Source organism: Myotis myotis, unplaced genomic scaffold, assembly GCF_014108235.1.
Source record: "Myotis myotis isolate mMyoMyo1 unplaced genomic scaffold, mMyoMyo1.p scaffold_m19_p_16, whole genome shotgun sequence".
Lineage (NCBI taxonomy): Eukaryota > Metazoa > Chordata > Mammalia > Chiroptera > Vespertilionidae > Myotis > Myotis myotis.
Genome location: NW_023416320.1, coordinates 34745870 through 34758644, shown reverse-complemented (window position 1 = coordinate 34758644; position 12775 = coordinate 34745870). Strand labels below are relative to the sequence as shown.

The following is a 12775-nucleotide window of genomic DNA, read 5'->3' as shown; positions in this document are numbered from 1 at the left end:
GTCTCACAATACTGTTTTCTTATTTACTCTACTTTGACCTTGTACATTCAAGTTATTTCTACATATTTTAACTTTTGTTGTATTATTAATGGATTATTTCTTCCAGTGTGTTAACTGCCTATGTTTTGTGTTTTACCATTACCATTGTCAGGCCCTAATAATTTACTGTAAAAGATTACTAATTGGTCTTCCTTCCTTCATTTCTCCAATTTCTGATAGTGATTTATCTTTCACTTCTTAAAGTCCTTTACTTTTTAGGATAAAGGTCAAATAAAGAATAAAGGTCAAACCCCTTAGGATGACATAAAGTTTACCTTGGACCCTGGTGGCATATCCACTCTTATCTCTGGTTGTAAGGACTATAGCTCCTCTCCAATGTATGTCTCTAAGTTTTTTTTTTTTTAATACTTTGAATAATCTTATTGGATATATGCCTTTTAGTCTGAGTGGCTTCTTTAGTCATCCCTGTTCAATGACTGAATTTAAAAATTTAAATAAAATTTTTCATTTCACAATTGTGTTTTTATAAGTGAGGATGAGGATGATGACCTTCAGTATGCTGATCATGATTATGAAGTACCCCAACAAAAAGGATTAAAGAAACTCTGGAACAGAGTAAAGTGGACAAGAGATGAGGTGATTATCTGATAAAGTTTACTAACTTCATACCTGTATTTATTAATACTGTTACAGATATGAAAACTATTTTAAAATAAAACATGAGAAAAGTTATCCATCAACTAACTTGCACATTATTTTTCTTCAGCCAGAGGCATGAATAGTGGATTGATGTTGAGCTAGAAACAGTAGAGTAAATGGGAAAACTTATATTATAGTGGATTTAGTCCTAAAAATGGCCACCAGATATGGCATGAAACAATCAGAGAATTATCTGTATTAAGGGATAGAGGAATAGGGTGAGGGAAAGCTTTCTAAAGTTCATACCTGTTTTAATAGGATGATAAGTTAAAGAAGTTGGTTGAACAACATGGAACTGATGATTGGACTCTCATTGCTAGTCATCTTCAGGTAAGGGAAACATTATATTTCTATATATAATGGATGATTTGGGCAGTTGAGTTAAATTTTCTGTTTTTAAAAATGTGTCTATGTTATTTTAGATTCGGGTTTTCTTCCTAAAAACATCTTTTATTCTGGTCCTCCTATAGTGGCCAATGGTTTAGAAAGTCTGATTTTCTAGTAATTAGTTTATCCACAGGGCCTAAAAAGATTACTAATCTAAAACAAAAATAATACTAAGTTTGGGTAGGGCTTTATAAATATTTGCTGATAAGTATTAAAACATTTTGAGAGAAGTTAATTATATTGAAATACTTGATAACTAATTAATAAAAATCAGAAAAGTCTGTTAAAAAGTTTGTCATAAAATGCTTACATTTAAAAATGTTTACCGATTTAAAAAAATTATACTACTATTTACCTACTGTTTATTAGCATATAATTTTATAATTTACTAAGTATTTTTACATATACTTTTATTTGTTCCTCGCTACACTGTTGGTAGGCAAAATATTCATATTTAAAAAAATTCATATTTTAATTTCTGTATTGACTACTTTGGGTTTCAGAAACCATGTTACCTATGTTATTTTTATATTGTTATGACTCCTTTAATATATATATATTTTTTATTGATTTCAGAGAGGAAGGGAGAGGGAGAGAGAGAGAGAAACATCAATGATGAGAGAGAATCATTGATTGGCTGCCTCCTGCACACCCCCCAGTCGGGATCAAGCCCACAACCCAGGCATATTCCCTGACTGTGAATCAAATCGCGACCTTCTGGTTCATAAGTTGACACTCAACCACTGAGCCACACTGGTTAGGCCAGCTGTGGGCAAACTACGGCCCGCGGGCCTGATCCTGCCCGTTTGAAATGAATAAAACTAAAAAAAAAAAAAAGACCGTACCCTTTTATGTAATGATGTTTACTTTGAATTTATATTAGTTCACACAAACACTCCATCCATGCTTTTGTTCCGGCCCTCCGGTCCAGTTTAAGAACCCATTGTGGCCCTCCAGTCAAAAAGTTTGCCCACCCCTGGGCTAGGCAGTCACTCCTTTTAATATAACCTGAAAATGGAGACCAAATAATGGGAAGAATATTAAGTTTTTGAGCCAGTCTAAATTCTGTTCAAATGTCAACTCTATTAGCTTAGAAAAATTTTTCTTTCATCTTCAGTTATATAGATAACTAGTGGCCTGGTGCACGAAATTCGTGCACATTAAAAGGGGATTAATTAGAGGAAATATTTTAATATTGCTATTTGCCCTTTCTCTATAATAGAAGTGTCAGAGATGAAAGAAAATTAGTAAAATGTACATGAAAATCTTCCTCCTGTCAGTCTGGGGTGAGCTGTGGGACCCAGAGTCAAGTCCCCGCCCACCCACATGTGCCTCAAAATCGCACGAGACCCAGACCCAGCTGGCCCCCCCTCCTTGGGCTAGATCCAGACCCAGCCGGTCCCACCCTTGTCAAGCCCCGCCGGGTGAGGGGGGGGTTCAGCCTTAGGTCCCCCGGCCTGGCACCAGGGCGGGGGGGCATGGCCTGAGGTCCCCCAGCCTGGGCCGGGGAAGGGGGCACAGCCTGAGGTCCCCTGTTAAGCCCCGCCAGGCAGGGGGAGTGGCCTGCCGCCCCCAGCCTGGCGCCGGGGCGGGGGGCGTGGCCTGAGGGTCCCCTGTCAAGCCCTGCTGGGTGGAGGGCATAGCCTGAGGTCCCCTGGCCCAGCACCAGGATGGGGGGGTGCACCTTGAGGTCCCTCGTCAAGTCTCACTGGGTGGGGGGTGTGGCCTCAGGTCCCCTGGTCTGGCGCCAGGGTAGGGGGCACAGCCTCAGGTCCCCTAGCCCGGTGCCAGGGCAGGGGGCGCAGCCTGAGTTTCTCCGGCCTGACGCCGGGGCAGGGGGTGCACCTTGAGGTCCCCTGTCAAGCACTGCTAGGCGGGAGGGCGCAGCCTCAGGTCCCTGCTGATTGCTCCTTAAGGCTCATTATGGGAACCTGGCCTCAGCCTTGGGTGCAGCCATCTTTGTGGCGGAGTGATGGTTAATTTGCATGTTTCTCTCTTATTATATAGGCCAGTGATGGCAAACCTATGACACGCGTGTCAGAGGTGACACGCGAACTCATTTTTTTGGTTGATTTTTCTTTGTTAAATGGCATTTAAATATATAAAATAAATATCAAAAATATAAGTCTTTGTTTTACTATGGTTGCAAATATCAAAAAATTTCTATATGTGACACGGCACCAGAGTTAAGTTAGGGTTTTTCAAAATGCTGACACGCTGAGCCCAAAAGTTTCACCATCACTGATATAGGCTATAATATGTAAATAATAATACTGGTTTTGTAGTATTTTTGTGAGAATTAGAAATAACATAGAATGTTTGGCATAGTTCCAGACGTTTAGCTTCCATGTTCAATAAATGGAAGCTAAATCAGAAAAGTTATTTACATTAGTTTTATCTGTTTAACTTCAATGGTATAACAGCAAATGAAGTGAACAGAGAATGCTATAAGAACATAAAGGAACAACCTGATTATTTTAAAGAAAGTGATAGCCTTAAAATGGATCAGCTTCTATACTGATGTATAGAAGCTAAAAATGAAGCTCAATTTGAATAAAAATAATTTGAAGTGCAGTAGGCACAAAGACCGAGCTATTGGTAAACAAAGTATTGGTATCTATTGCTTTATATATTTTTAAATTTCTATAATTGTGCATATTAACCTATGTCTTTATAAACTGAATTACTAATGAAAAGTTACTATTATTATTATCATCATCATAATATTAGGAGTTACTAAGTCATGAATTGACTAAAATAAGGTTTCATTTATTATTAATCATTTTTGGAGTTTGAGATATTTCTACATAAGGTTTTCTTATCCTGGTAAATTCATTTTTCTTTTAAGCTTCATCACTTAAATAATTTAACTGATACATAATACACATTTCCCATGTAGATATGTTTAGTTTTTTGACAACTTGGGGGGTCATCATTTATCCTTCTTCAAGTACCATGTAGTAGTCTAGCAATGCCTTTAGGGTTTTTTAATTGTGTAGAGTTATGTACTGCTATACTATATGAATCTAGGCTGCTGTGCTGTTTGAGTTCTTTTATCTGCTTTATATAGTTTTCTGTTTACTTCCTTTTATTTCTCAACCTTACACACATTTCTCATGGGCAGAATTTGTATTATAGATTTGCTGCTTGCTGTTTTACAAGGTACAGTATAGAGACAAATACTTTAATTTCAAGTATATATTATTTTTGTTTGTACTCTAAGCCCTGACACTACTTTAATTAAAAAGGAATTGGGACACAGGCATGTGAAAGAAATATTACATGTTTGAGAATGCTTTTGAATACATTATTCTTGAAGACTTTGTTTTTAAGGTTGTGAGACATAAGTTTGGGCTGACTAGTTTTCTGGAAGAAAGTTGTCCAATAACAAAATCATCTAAATTTTTTCAGAATCGTTCTGATTTTCAGTGCCAACATCGATGGCAGAAAGTTTTAAATCCAGAATTGATAAAGGGTCCCTGGACCAAAGAAGAAGATCAGAGGGTAACATTATGTTCATGTTCTTTTTCTTCTTCTTCTTCCGCTGTGTAGATGGATTAGCTTTTTTTCTTCCTAGTACATTGTTTTGACACATAAAGTCTATACTTAAATCACTTTGATTTTGTTCTCTGGGTGCTGCTTGCATAAGAATTGTAAGTTGTGTCTTTTTTTGTTGTTGTTGTTAATCCTCACCTGAGGATATTTTTTCCATGGGTTTTTAAAGAGAGTTGGGGGGGGGGGGGGGCGAGGGAGGGAGGAATGGAGGGAAGAGGAGAGAGGGAGAAAGAGAAAGAGAGAGATAGCAATGTGAGAGAGACACATTGATTGGTTGCCTCTTACATGTGCCCCGACTGGACCAGGGATTGAACCTGCAACCCAGGTTTGTGCCCTTGACCAGAATGTAGTTTTTAATGAATTGAGTCAAAGTATATATGGTATTTTCTTTCAGAGAGTTTGCTTTGTGGAAGTAAAATATACTATCCTCTTAGCACCTTGTTTTGAGTTTAGGTTAGTAACATTTAGGGTAGAGTTTCTTTTGAAAATTGAGTTAACATTTTAAAAACAATTTTATCATATTTGATAGCATTTTATATAATTTAATATACATTCTCAATTTTCCCTTCTGACCTATAATAAGTCACCAAATAAGATAGATATCAAAGCATCATGTTTCCAAAGGGTTGGATGTTTTAAAAACCAAGATAATTCTCTTGGGAAGAAGAATGGGAGAGTTTCTGTCCTCCACTTGGAATTACCCTTTCATTCATGTCCTTTATGGCATAAAAATTGTTAATGTGGTTGGAGAATTAGAGTATTCTTATTGCCACACACTAAAAAAGTTACTTCTTCATTAAGCTCAGAACTGATTTGATTTACTTGATAAGTTTTAAAATGTGAGAGCTAGATCCTTTCAGTTTGAGAAAGGAAGAAATGAAAAGACAATAACTGTAGATCCATCCTACTTCCAAACTGATTTATTAGGCTATTACAGCTACTTTAAATTATTTGTATGAAAACAATTTAACTTACAAGTCACTTTAATTAGTACCTTGTATTTTAGATAAGTTTGGGATCAGTCTTTGAAGTTGGCAAATACTGAAGCAGTATTTATTGGCAATTTTTTTTTTTTAAAATTGTAGTTGTGGCTTGGATTTAATGCATTTTTTTAAAACAGTATTTGTGAGTTATGTTTTTAACATTCTGTCAAGGTAATGGTTTTTTAAACTTTGTTTTTCTGTTTTTTAGGTTATTGAATTAGTTCAGAAATATGGCCCAAAAAGATGGTCTTTAATTGCAAAACATTTAAAAGGAAGAATAGGCAAGCAGTGCAGAGAAAGATGGCATAATCATCTGAATCCCGAGGTAAAGAAATCTTCCTGGACAGAAGAGGAGGACAGGATCATTTACGAAGCACATAAGCGGTTGGGAAATCGTTGGGCAGAAATTGCCAAACTACTTCCTGGAAGGTGCTTATATAAATGTATATACATTTTTCTGTACTTTAACTTGATCTTTATTATGTTACTATTAAATATATTTGCAAGTACCCCATGACTTTTATTTTATTTATAATTAAAATTTAGACTGTATAATACAAGCAACCGTTTGGGACTATTTGTAATATATCTGTAGTAAGGATATAATTATTTTTAATGAAGTATTTTATAGTAATTTTTGCAATAAAATGATAGACCTTTGGATTATGGACATTTACTGCACCCCCTCCCCCAAATTATGTTTATATATCAATGCCAGTGAAGCAGACCTTTGTACAAACTTGGTTGGAATGCAGTCTAAATCAAAGAGGTTTCTTTTGTATTGGATTCTATGCATAAGCCCAGAAAATAATAAACAATACTAGCTGAAATAAATTGCTATGAAAGTACATTAGAGAAAACTCAATTCTTAATTATGGTATGATTCAAATCATGGAAGTAGTGCATACAGGGGTAGGCAAAAGGAGGTTTACAGTTCATATGGAAAAAGACATGGAGGTTATGATTATTCAATTTTATTACTATTTTTAATTCACCTGAGAATATGTTTTTATTGATTGTTTTTAGAGAGAGAGGAAGTGTGGGGAAAGAAACCTCAGTGTGAGAGAGAAACATCCATCGTTTGCCTCCTGTACTGGGGATTGAACCCACAACTTTTTGGTATATGGGATGATGCTCCAACCAACCTAGCCACACGGCCAGGGCCAAGTTATAATTATTACAATAGCTTTATTAATTCAAAAGACTGGCATAATGGCCAGTACACTTAGGTACAATCTCATAAGTGCTCAAATTGCCCACATTCTTGAAGTCTACTTGGTATACTCTGTGTTTCCAGTACTCACAATTATAGACCTACTTTTGCCCACCCCTCTATATCCATGTGGCTCAGATGTAGAATTTCCCTCAGCGGCAGGGGTGTGGTATGTACACTATACAGTGCACTGGTTCAAATGTTTCCTAATAGTACAATAGACCAACAACATGGAGAAAATTCATACCTCACTTAGAAGATATGCATTTTATGGTTGTTGTAATCTCTATATAGTACTTCATTGTTTATAAAATGCTTATACATATTATTAATTAACCTTCATATATTTGTGAAATACATAGAGTAAACAATGCTGTCTTCATAGATAAGGAAATTAAAGCACAATGTTAAGGTTCTTTTCAAGTTACTGAATCTGGCCTAGGAACTTTTGATGTTTTTAATCTCATACTTCTTTTTACTGTCCATACAGTGATGACGAACCTATGACACGTGTGTCAGAGGTGACACGCGAACTCATTTTTTTGGTCGATTTTTCTTTGTTAAATGGCATTTAAATATATAAAATAAATATCAAAAATATAAGTCTTTAGCCATGACTGGTTTGGCTCAGTGGATAAAAATATAAGTCTTTGTTTTACTATGGCTGCAAATATCAAAAAATTTCTATATGTGACACGGCACCAGAGTTAAGTGAGGGTTTTTCAAAATGCTGACACGCCGAGCTCAAAAGGTTCGCCATCACTGCATAGGACGTAGTCTAGTACCTTGACATAAATTAGGTTCTCAGTAAATGTTTGTAGATTTTATGAAAGATGAAATTTACACTATAAGTAGGTTGAAGATTTACGTTTATATAAAGGAAACTTAGGTAAAAACGGAGCCCATGAACTCTATTCCATAAGTATTTTGTTCTAAGAAGTGAAAAAGAATTCTGGGATTCTGTAACTTGTGGTTGCTTTTCACAATCATGGTTGTTCTGGCTTTAAGGTCTTTGTCCTTGCTATGCTCTTAATCTGGAATGCTCTTTTTTTTTTTTTTCTGTTCTTTTATGGTTGGTTCATTCTTGTCATTTAGATCTTAGCTTCACTGTCACATCTCAGAAGCCCTCCTGGACCACCTAATCAAATTACCCTTATTACTCATTTTTCCTTTTGTTAATCCTCACCCAAGGTTATTTTTCCATTGATTTTTAGAGAGAGTGGGAGGGAAGGGGAGAGACAGAGAGAGAAACATGGATGAGACACATTGATAATGAGACACATTATTTTTCTCTAATCTACATTGCACTGACATTTCTCTTATTACATATTTAATTTTTGTTTTTCTGTTCTTTCCTACTTTCCTTCTGCCACATTTCCAATGAGAATGTAAATTCCATGAAAGAGGGACTTCCTTTGCCTTATTTGCTGTTATATCTCCAGTGCTTAGAATGTGCCTGACATGTAGACATACAGTTTATCTTTTTAATTTAAAAAGTAACTAATTTTACATAAATGTTGTAAAATGCACTTTGTACATTTTATACAGTATTAAAATTTGGAATCCTCTTTTTCTTTTAAAATTATACACTTTCATTTTATAGGACTGATAATTCTATTAAAAACCATTGGAATTCTACTATGCGAAGAAAAGTGGAACAGGAGGGCTACTTACAAGATGGAATAAAATTAGAACGATCTTCATCTAAACTTCAACACAAACCTTGTGCGACAATGGACCATTTGCAAACCCAGAATCAATTTTACATACCTGTTCAGGCACATATTTTTAATACCTTTATTATTTAAAAAAATTTTTTAGTTGCTATATGGGAAGGTATTTGTTTTCTTAATAAGACAAATACAACATATAAAGGAGAAAAGACATTTGAATTTCCAAGCTGAAAAAATATTCCAAAACTTGTTAACAATTAGTGGAGGCTTATCTCTACATTTTTGGTTGATAAATATTTTGGGGACAAAGTCATTAAAATATTTCCTTTTATATGTAATGTTTACATTATTTAGTTTAATAATTTAGTATATACATTTCCTAATACTATCATTCTTTGAATCTATTTATGATTCAAAGCTAATGGTTGTCTGTGTAGTTCTAAAAAGCTTTGGGTAATTGTAGTATTCCTTATCTCTAAGATATAAGTGCATATAAAAGGATTTAAAGGAGAAAATAGTAAAATATCATTCAAGCCATCGTTTTGGAGGGTGTGGTAGATAATTTGTTCTTTGATGGCATTTAACTTCGCTTCCCCCTCAACTAACCAACCAGTTGAGTAACTTTAGTCTTCATTTAAAAAGGTTCACTAGAGTAGAGATTACCCAAGTTCATAACGGGGCAAGCTCTATTTTCCTTACAGTGCATTTTCCTACCTATAAGAAATTAGTTTAGTAGGAGTTTTCATGAGGTTTGTTTTACATTTCCCTATCTAGCTATTTGTCATGCCATTTTTCATGTAGAGCAATTCTTGGATCTTTTTACAATGTAAAAGTGAAGTTGACTTAAAAAAGACAAAATTTGTGTTAAAAATGTATGCTTAGTATGCCTCAGAATTGATTTTATTCCATTAAATGGACATTTTTAAAGACATAATTTTAAAAGAAAGTAATGACATCTTAATTTACAAATAGACATGCGAAGACAGTTATCTGCTGATGCTCAGTACCTTAAGATTTTTAAATTTTTCTTTTAGAGTCCTAGATTTCAGCGGTATAAACTGAAATGTTCTGTTTCTATCTTAGAAAGGTTATTTAACTTTATTTTTAACTCATAGAAATTTATTCTTTTGACTCATTTTAAAAATTATTTGGGCAAAGGGAATGCTTAACAGTCTCAATAAAAATATATTGGAAAGATAAGGATATTTCTTGTACTTTAAGAATTGTTTCCTTTTTAATAATTACTGAAAGATGTATACATAGTTCATTTAAACTACTAAAAATTAATTCTAATTTTTACTTGAAAGAAAAAAATGCACTGATTTGAAATACTGTCACAGATTTTAATGAAAAATTAGAGAAAGATACCTTTCTAATCCATTGGAGTTACCAAGTGGAGTGATAACTGATGCTAATCAAGATTGTGAAAATTCAGTTTAATGTTAGAACTTATGTATAAATGATTCTGCATTAGATGGTGATTTAGGTAGGCCATTGTGGGAAATACACAATATCATATTTAGATTTGTTAGAGTTTAAGGTTTTAAAAAATACCTTCGCATATTTCCTTCCACCACTGCATGTTAAATTTGTATGCAACTTCAAAATTCTTATTACAGATGCTTTAGAAAAGCAGAATAATTTTTAATCTATTATCAGAATATTCAAAAGTACATGAATGATGCTGATTTTTTTTTCTAAGACAAGCAATAGAACAAGCCTCTGTTTTCATATCTTTCTACCTAGATGTTGCCACGGAGTGGAAGAAGGAGTAGGAAATATGAAAGTAGAAAAATTTGCTTTAGTTTCCATCTCTGTGAGAGCTTCTTAAGGACTAACCCCTTCCTCTGAAAGATAGGAACACAATTACTTTGTCTTCTCCAGGAAATAGAGGAATCCTAATAACAGACTTAAAAAGTATTTGGTGGATATTGTAGTCAATAGAGTGATTGACTGATAACTCTAGGCCAAATAATTCTCACATTTCATCTAGAACATAGATCTTTTCTAAGTGTTAATACTTTTCATCAGTAAATCCTAAGAAAAGAATGTTCGTTACTAGATAAGAAACTTGTTGGTATGAACATTCAAAATTAACAGATACTTCCTGAGTTTTTAATGTTGCTATTTTGTCAAGAGTTTTTGTGCTTTGTCTCAGATTTTAAAGTGTTATCTACAATATTAATGATTTAATTACTTCTTAGATCCCAGGCTATCAGTATGTGTCACCTGAAGGCAATTGTATAGAACATGTGCAGACTTCTGCCTTTATTCAGGTAACTTTTTATTTATAATAAAACAAAGGAAACGCAAACATATTATTGAAAGTCTAATAGTACTTGTTTCCTCTTCCATAAAACGAGGACAAAAACAACACTATCTGACCTATTTGCTTTGCGTATTGTAACATTAAAGGAGGAAGTTTGTTCCGTGGGTTTGAGAAACAAACGGTACAAATGTAAAGTGATTGTCAAAACCAGTAAGATGGTTCTTTTATTTTCCAATTTAATGCATTCAGGTTGCGAATGGACATATTTTTGCTAAACTGGTTAAAAATATGTACTAAGAGTAACATAAATTTCTAAATTGATACAGATGCAGTATACATGTTTTATGCATTTAAGTTTTCCAGATCTTTTCTGTTAAATTGTAAATATTTACCACCAACCTCTTTAGATACCAGAGGGATTATGATACTGGGTATTTGGGATTTAGTAGTATTCAGCTTTAGAGAAAATAGATTTTGTGTTGTGCAGAAGAAAATAAAAATTAAAACACTAATAATAATAAAGCAATTATGTTAAGTAGCCTGTTTTCTCTTTTATTTAACTTATTTTAGCAACCCTTCGTTGATGAAGATCCTGAGAAGGAAAAAAAAATAAAGGAACTTGAGTTGCTTCTTATGTCAGCTGAGAATGAAGTTAGAAGAAAGCGAGTTCCATCGGTAAGAAATTAGGTTAAGTATTTAGATTTTATTGTTAGAATCTTTTATATGCTTTTATGGTTCTCATCAGCATTGACTTTCATATGTCACAAAATGGAACGCACATTCAGTATGACTTCAGATGTTAATATAGACTAAGAATAGTCTTTCTAATTTGTTACTTTGAGATTGCCTGATTTTGATATGCATCTCTTGGAGCATATTTTACAGTGTTCACTATTAAGGTGCTTCTTGAGTCATAAATGTCAAGCAGACTTAAGGTATGATTTTTGATATATATATTTGTGAAAATGATGTGTAGTTTAGATTAGGCTTTGGTTTTATTTTAGACATTCCATGTAATTATGACTTTAGTAGAAAGACAAATAAAGCTTGAAAAATAATTAAATGTAGAGATTTATGCACTCCAAAATTACTTTTATTCTTTCTTTTTTTTTCCTATTTATTATATTTCCAATTGAATTCAGTAAATTGGAAAAAGTAATAACATTAAAATTTGGGGAAAAGGAACATTTAGACTTTATACTCTCTAAAAAAATTTTTATATGGATGTTGGGTTTTGATTACCAGGGTATCATGACTACCATTTTACTGAGGATCCATTATAGATGTGTTGAATGAGTTTTTGGTAATCCTTATATTAACTCTGTGAAGTAGGTAGTTTATTGTTAGGGGTTCAGAGTCAGGTGTGTATGTTTGCAGCCTTATGTTTTTTCCAGTGGGTCCAGCGATCTCCCTTTTTGAATCTTTTTCCCACCTACAAACTCAATTGAAATGCATATGATTTCAAAGTTCTCTTCAGAAAGTGACTGTAAACTCTATGCTAATGAAATAAAATTGCTTTAATTTCTTGTATTTTTTAGGAAACTTTCAAACGAATGGAACTTGTTTAGCAACAGTGTTGAAATTTTTCACCTTATTTAACTTGAAACTTAACATTTTGTTATTGTGATTCTAGCACATTCTAGCAATTTTTATTTTTAATTGTAATAGGTAACATTGGTTGAGTGCTTCCTATGGACTGGAGCCATGTGCTCTCTAAATTAATTTTAAATAAATTTAAAAATTCAGCTCCTCAGTTGCAGTAGCCACATTTTGGTTGCCTATATGGTTAATGGCTTTCATACTGAGCAGCTTCAGATGTAGCACGTTTTTATCACCTAAGAAAGTTTCATTGGACAGTGCAGTGCACTTTACATACTGTTTCTTTTCCTCCCCCTGCCCCCGGTATAGTGAACATATCGCACTGTTTAAGTTTAAGGTGTACAGCATAATGATCTGACCTTATATATGTTGTGAAATGATTGCCACTTAAGTTTAG

The 12775-nt window shown here is 33.9% G+C and overlaps 1 protein-coding gene across 9 annotated transcripts in view; it reads left to right on the top strand.

The window, feature by feature from the left end:
- MYBL1 (MYB proto-oncogene like 1) overlaps window positions 1–12775 on the top strand; it is a 33563-nt gene that overhangs the window by 7780 nt on the left and 13008 nt on the right. For 5 of the 9 annotated variants that reach the window (XR_004972513.1, XM_036338408.1, XM_036338407.1 and 2 more), the window contains exons 2-8: window positions 535–636; window positions 958–1029; window positions 4498–4590; window positions 5833–6053; window positions 8441–8615; window positions 10715–10786; window positions 11350–11454. Coding sequence is in view for 8 of the 9 variants with exons in the window: in XM_036338408.1 (XP_036194301.1) it covers window positions 535–636; window positions 958–1029; window positions 4498–4590; window positions 5833–6053; window positions 8441–8615; window positions 10715–10786; window positions 11350–11454 (840 nt within the window). In the remaining variant the exon portion in view is untranslated. Of the gene's footprint in view, window positions 1–530; window positions 637–957; window positions 1030–4497; window positions 4591–5832; window positions 6054–8440; window positions 8616–10714; window positions 10787–11349; window positions 11455–12775 lie in introns of all 9 variants that reach the window. The other 4 variants (XM_036338413.1, XM_036338409.1, XM_036338412.1 and 1 more) reach the window with 2 other exon arrangements.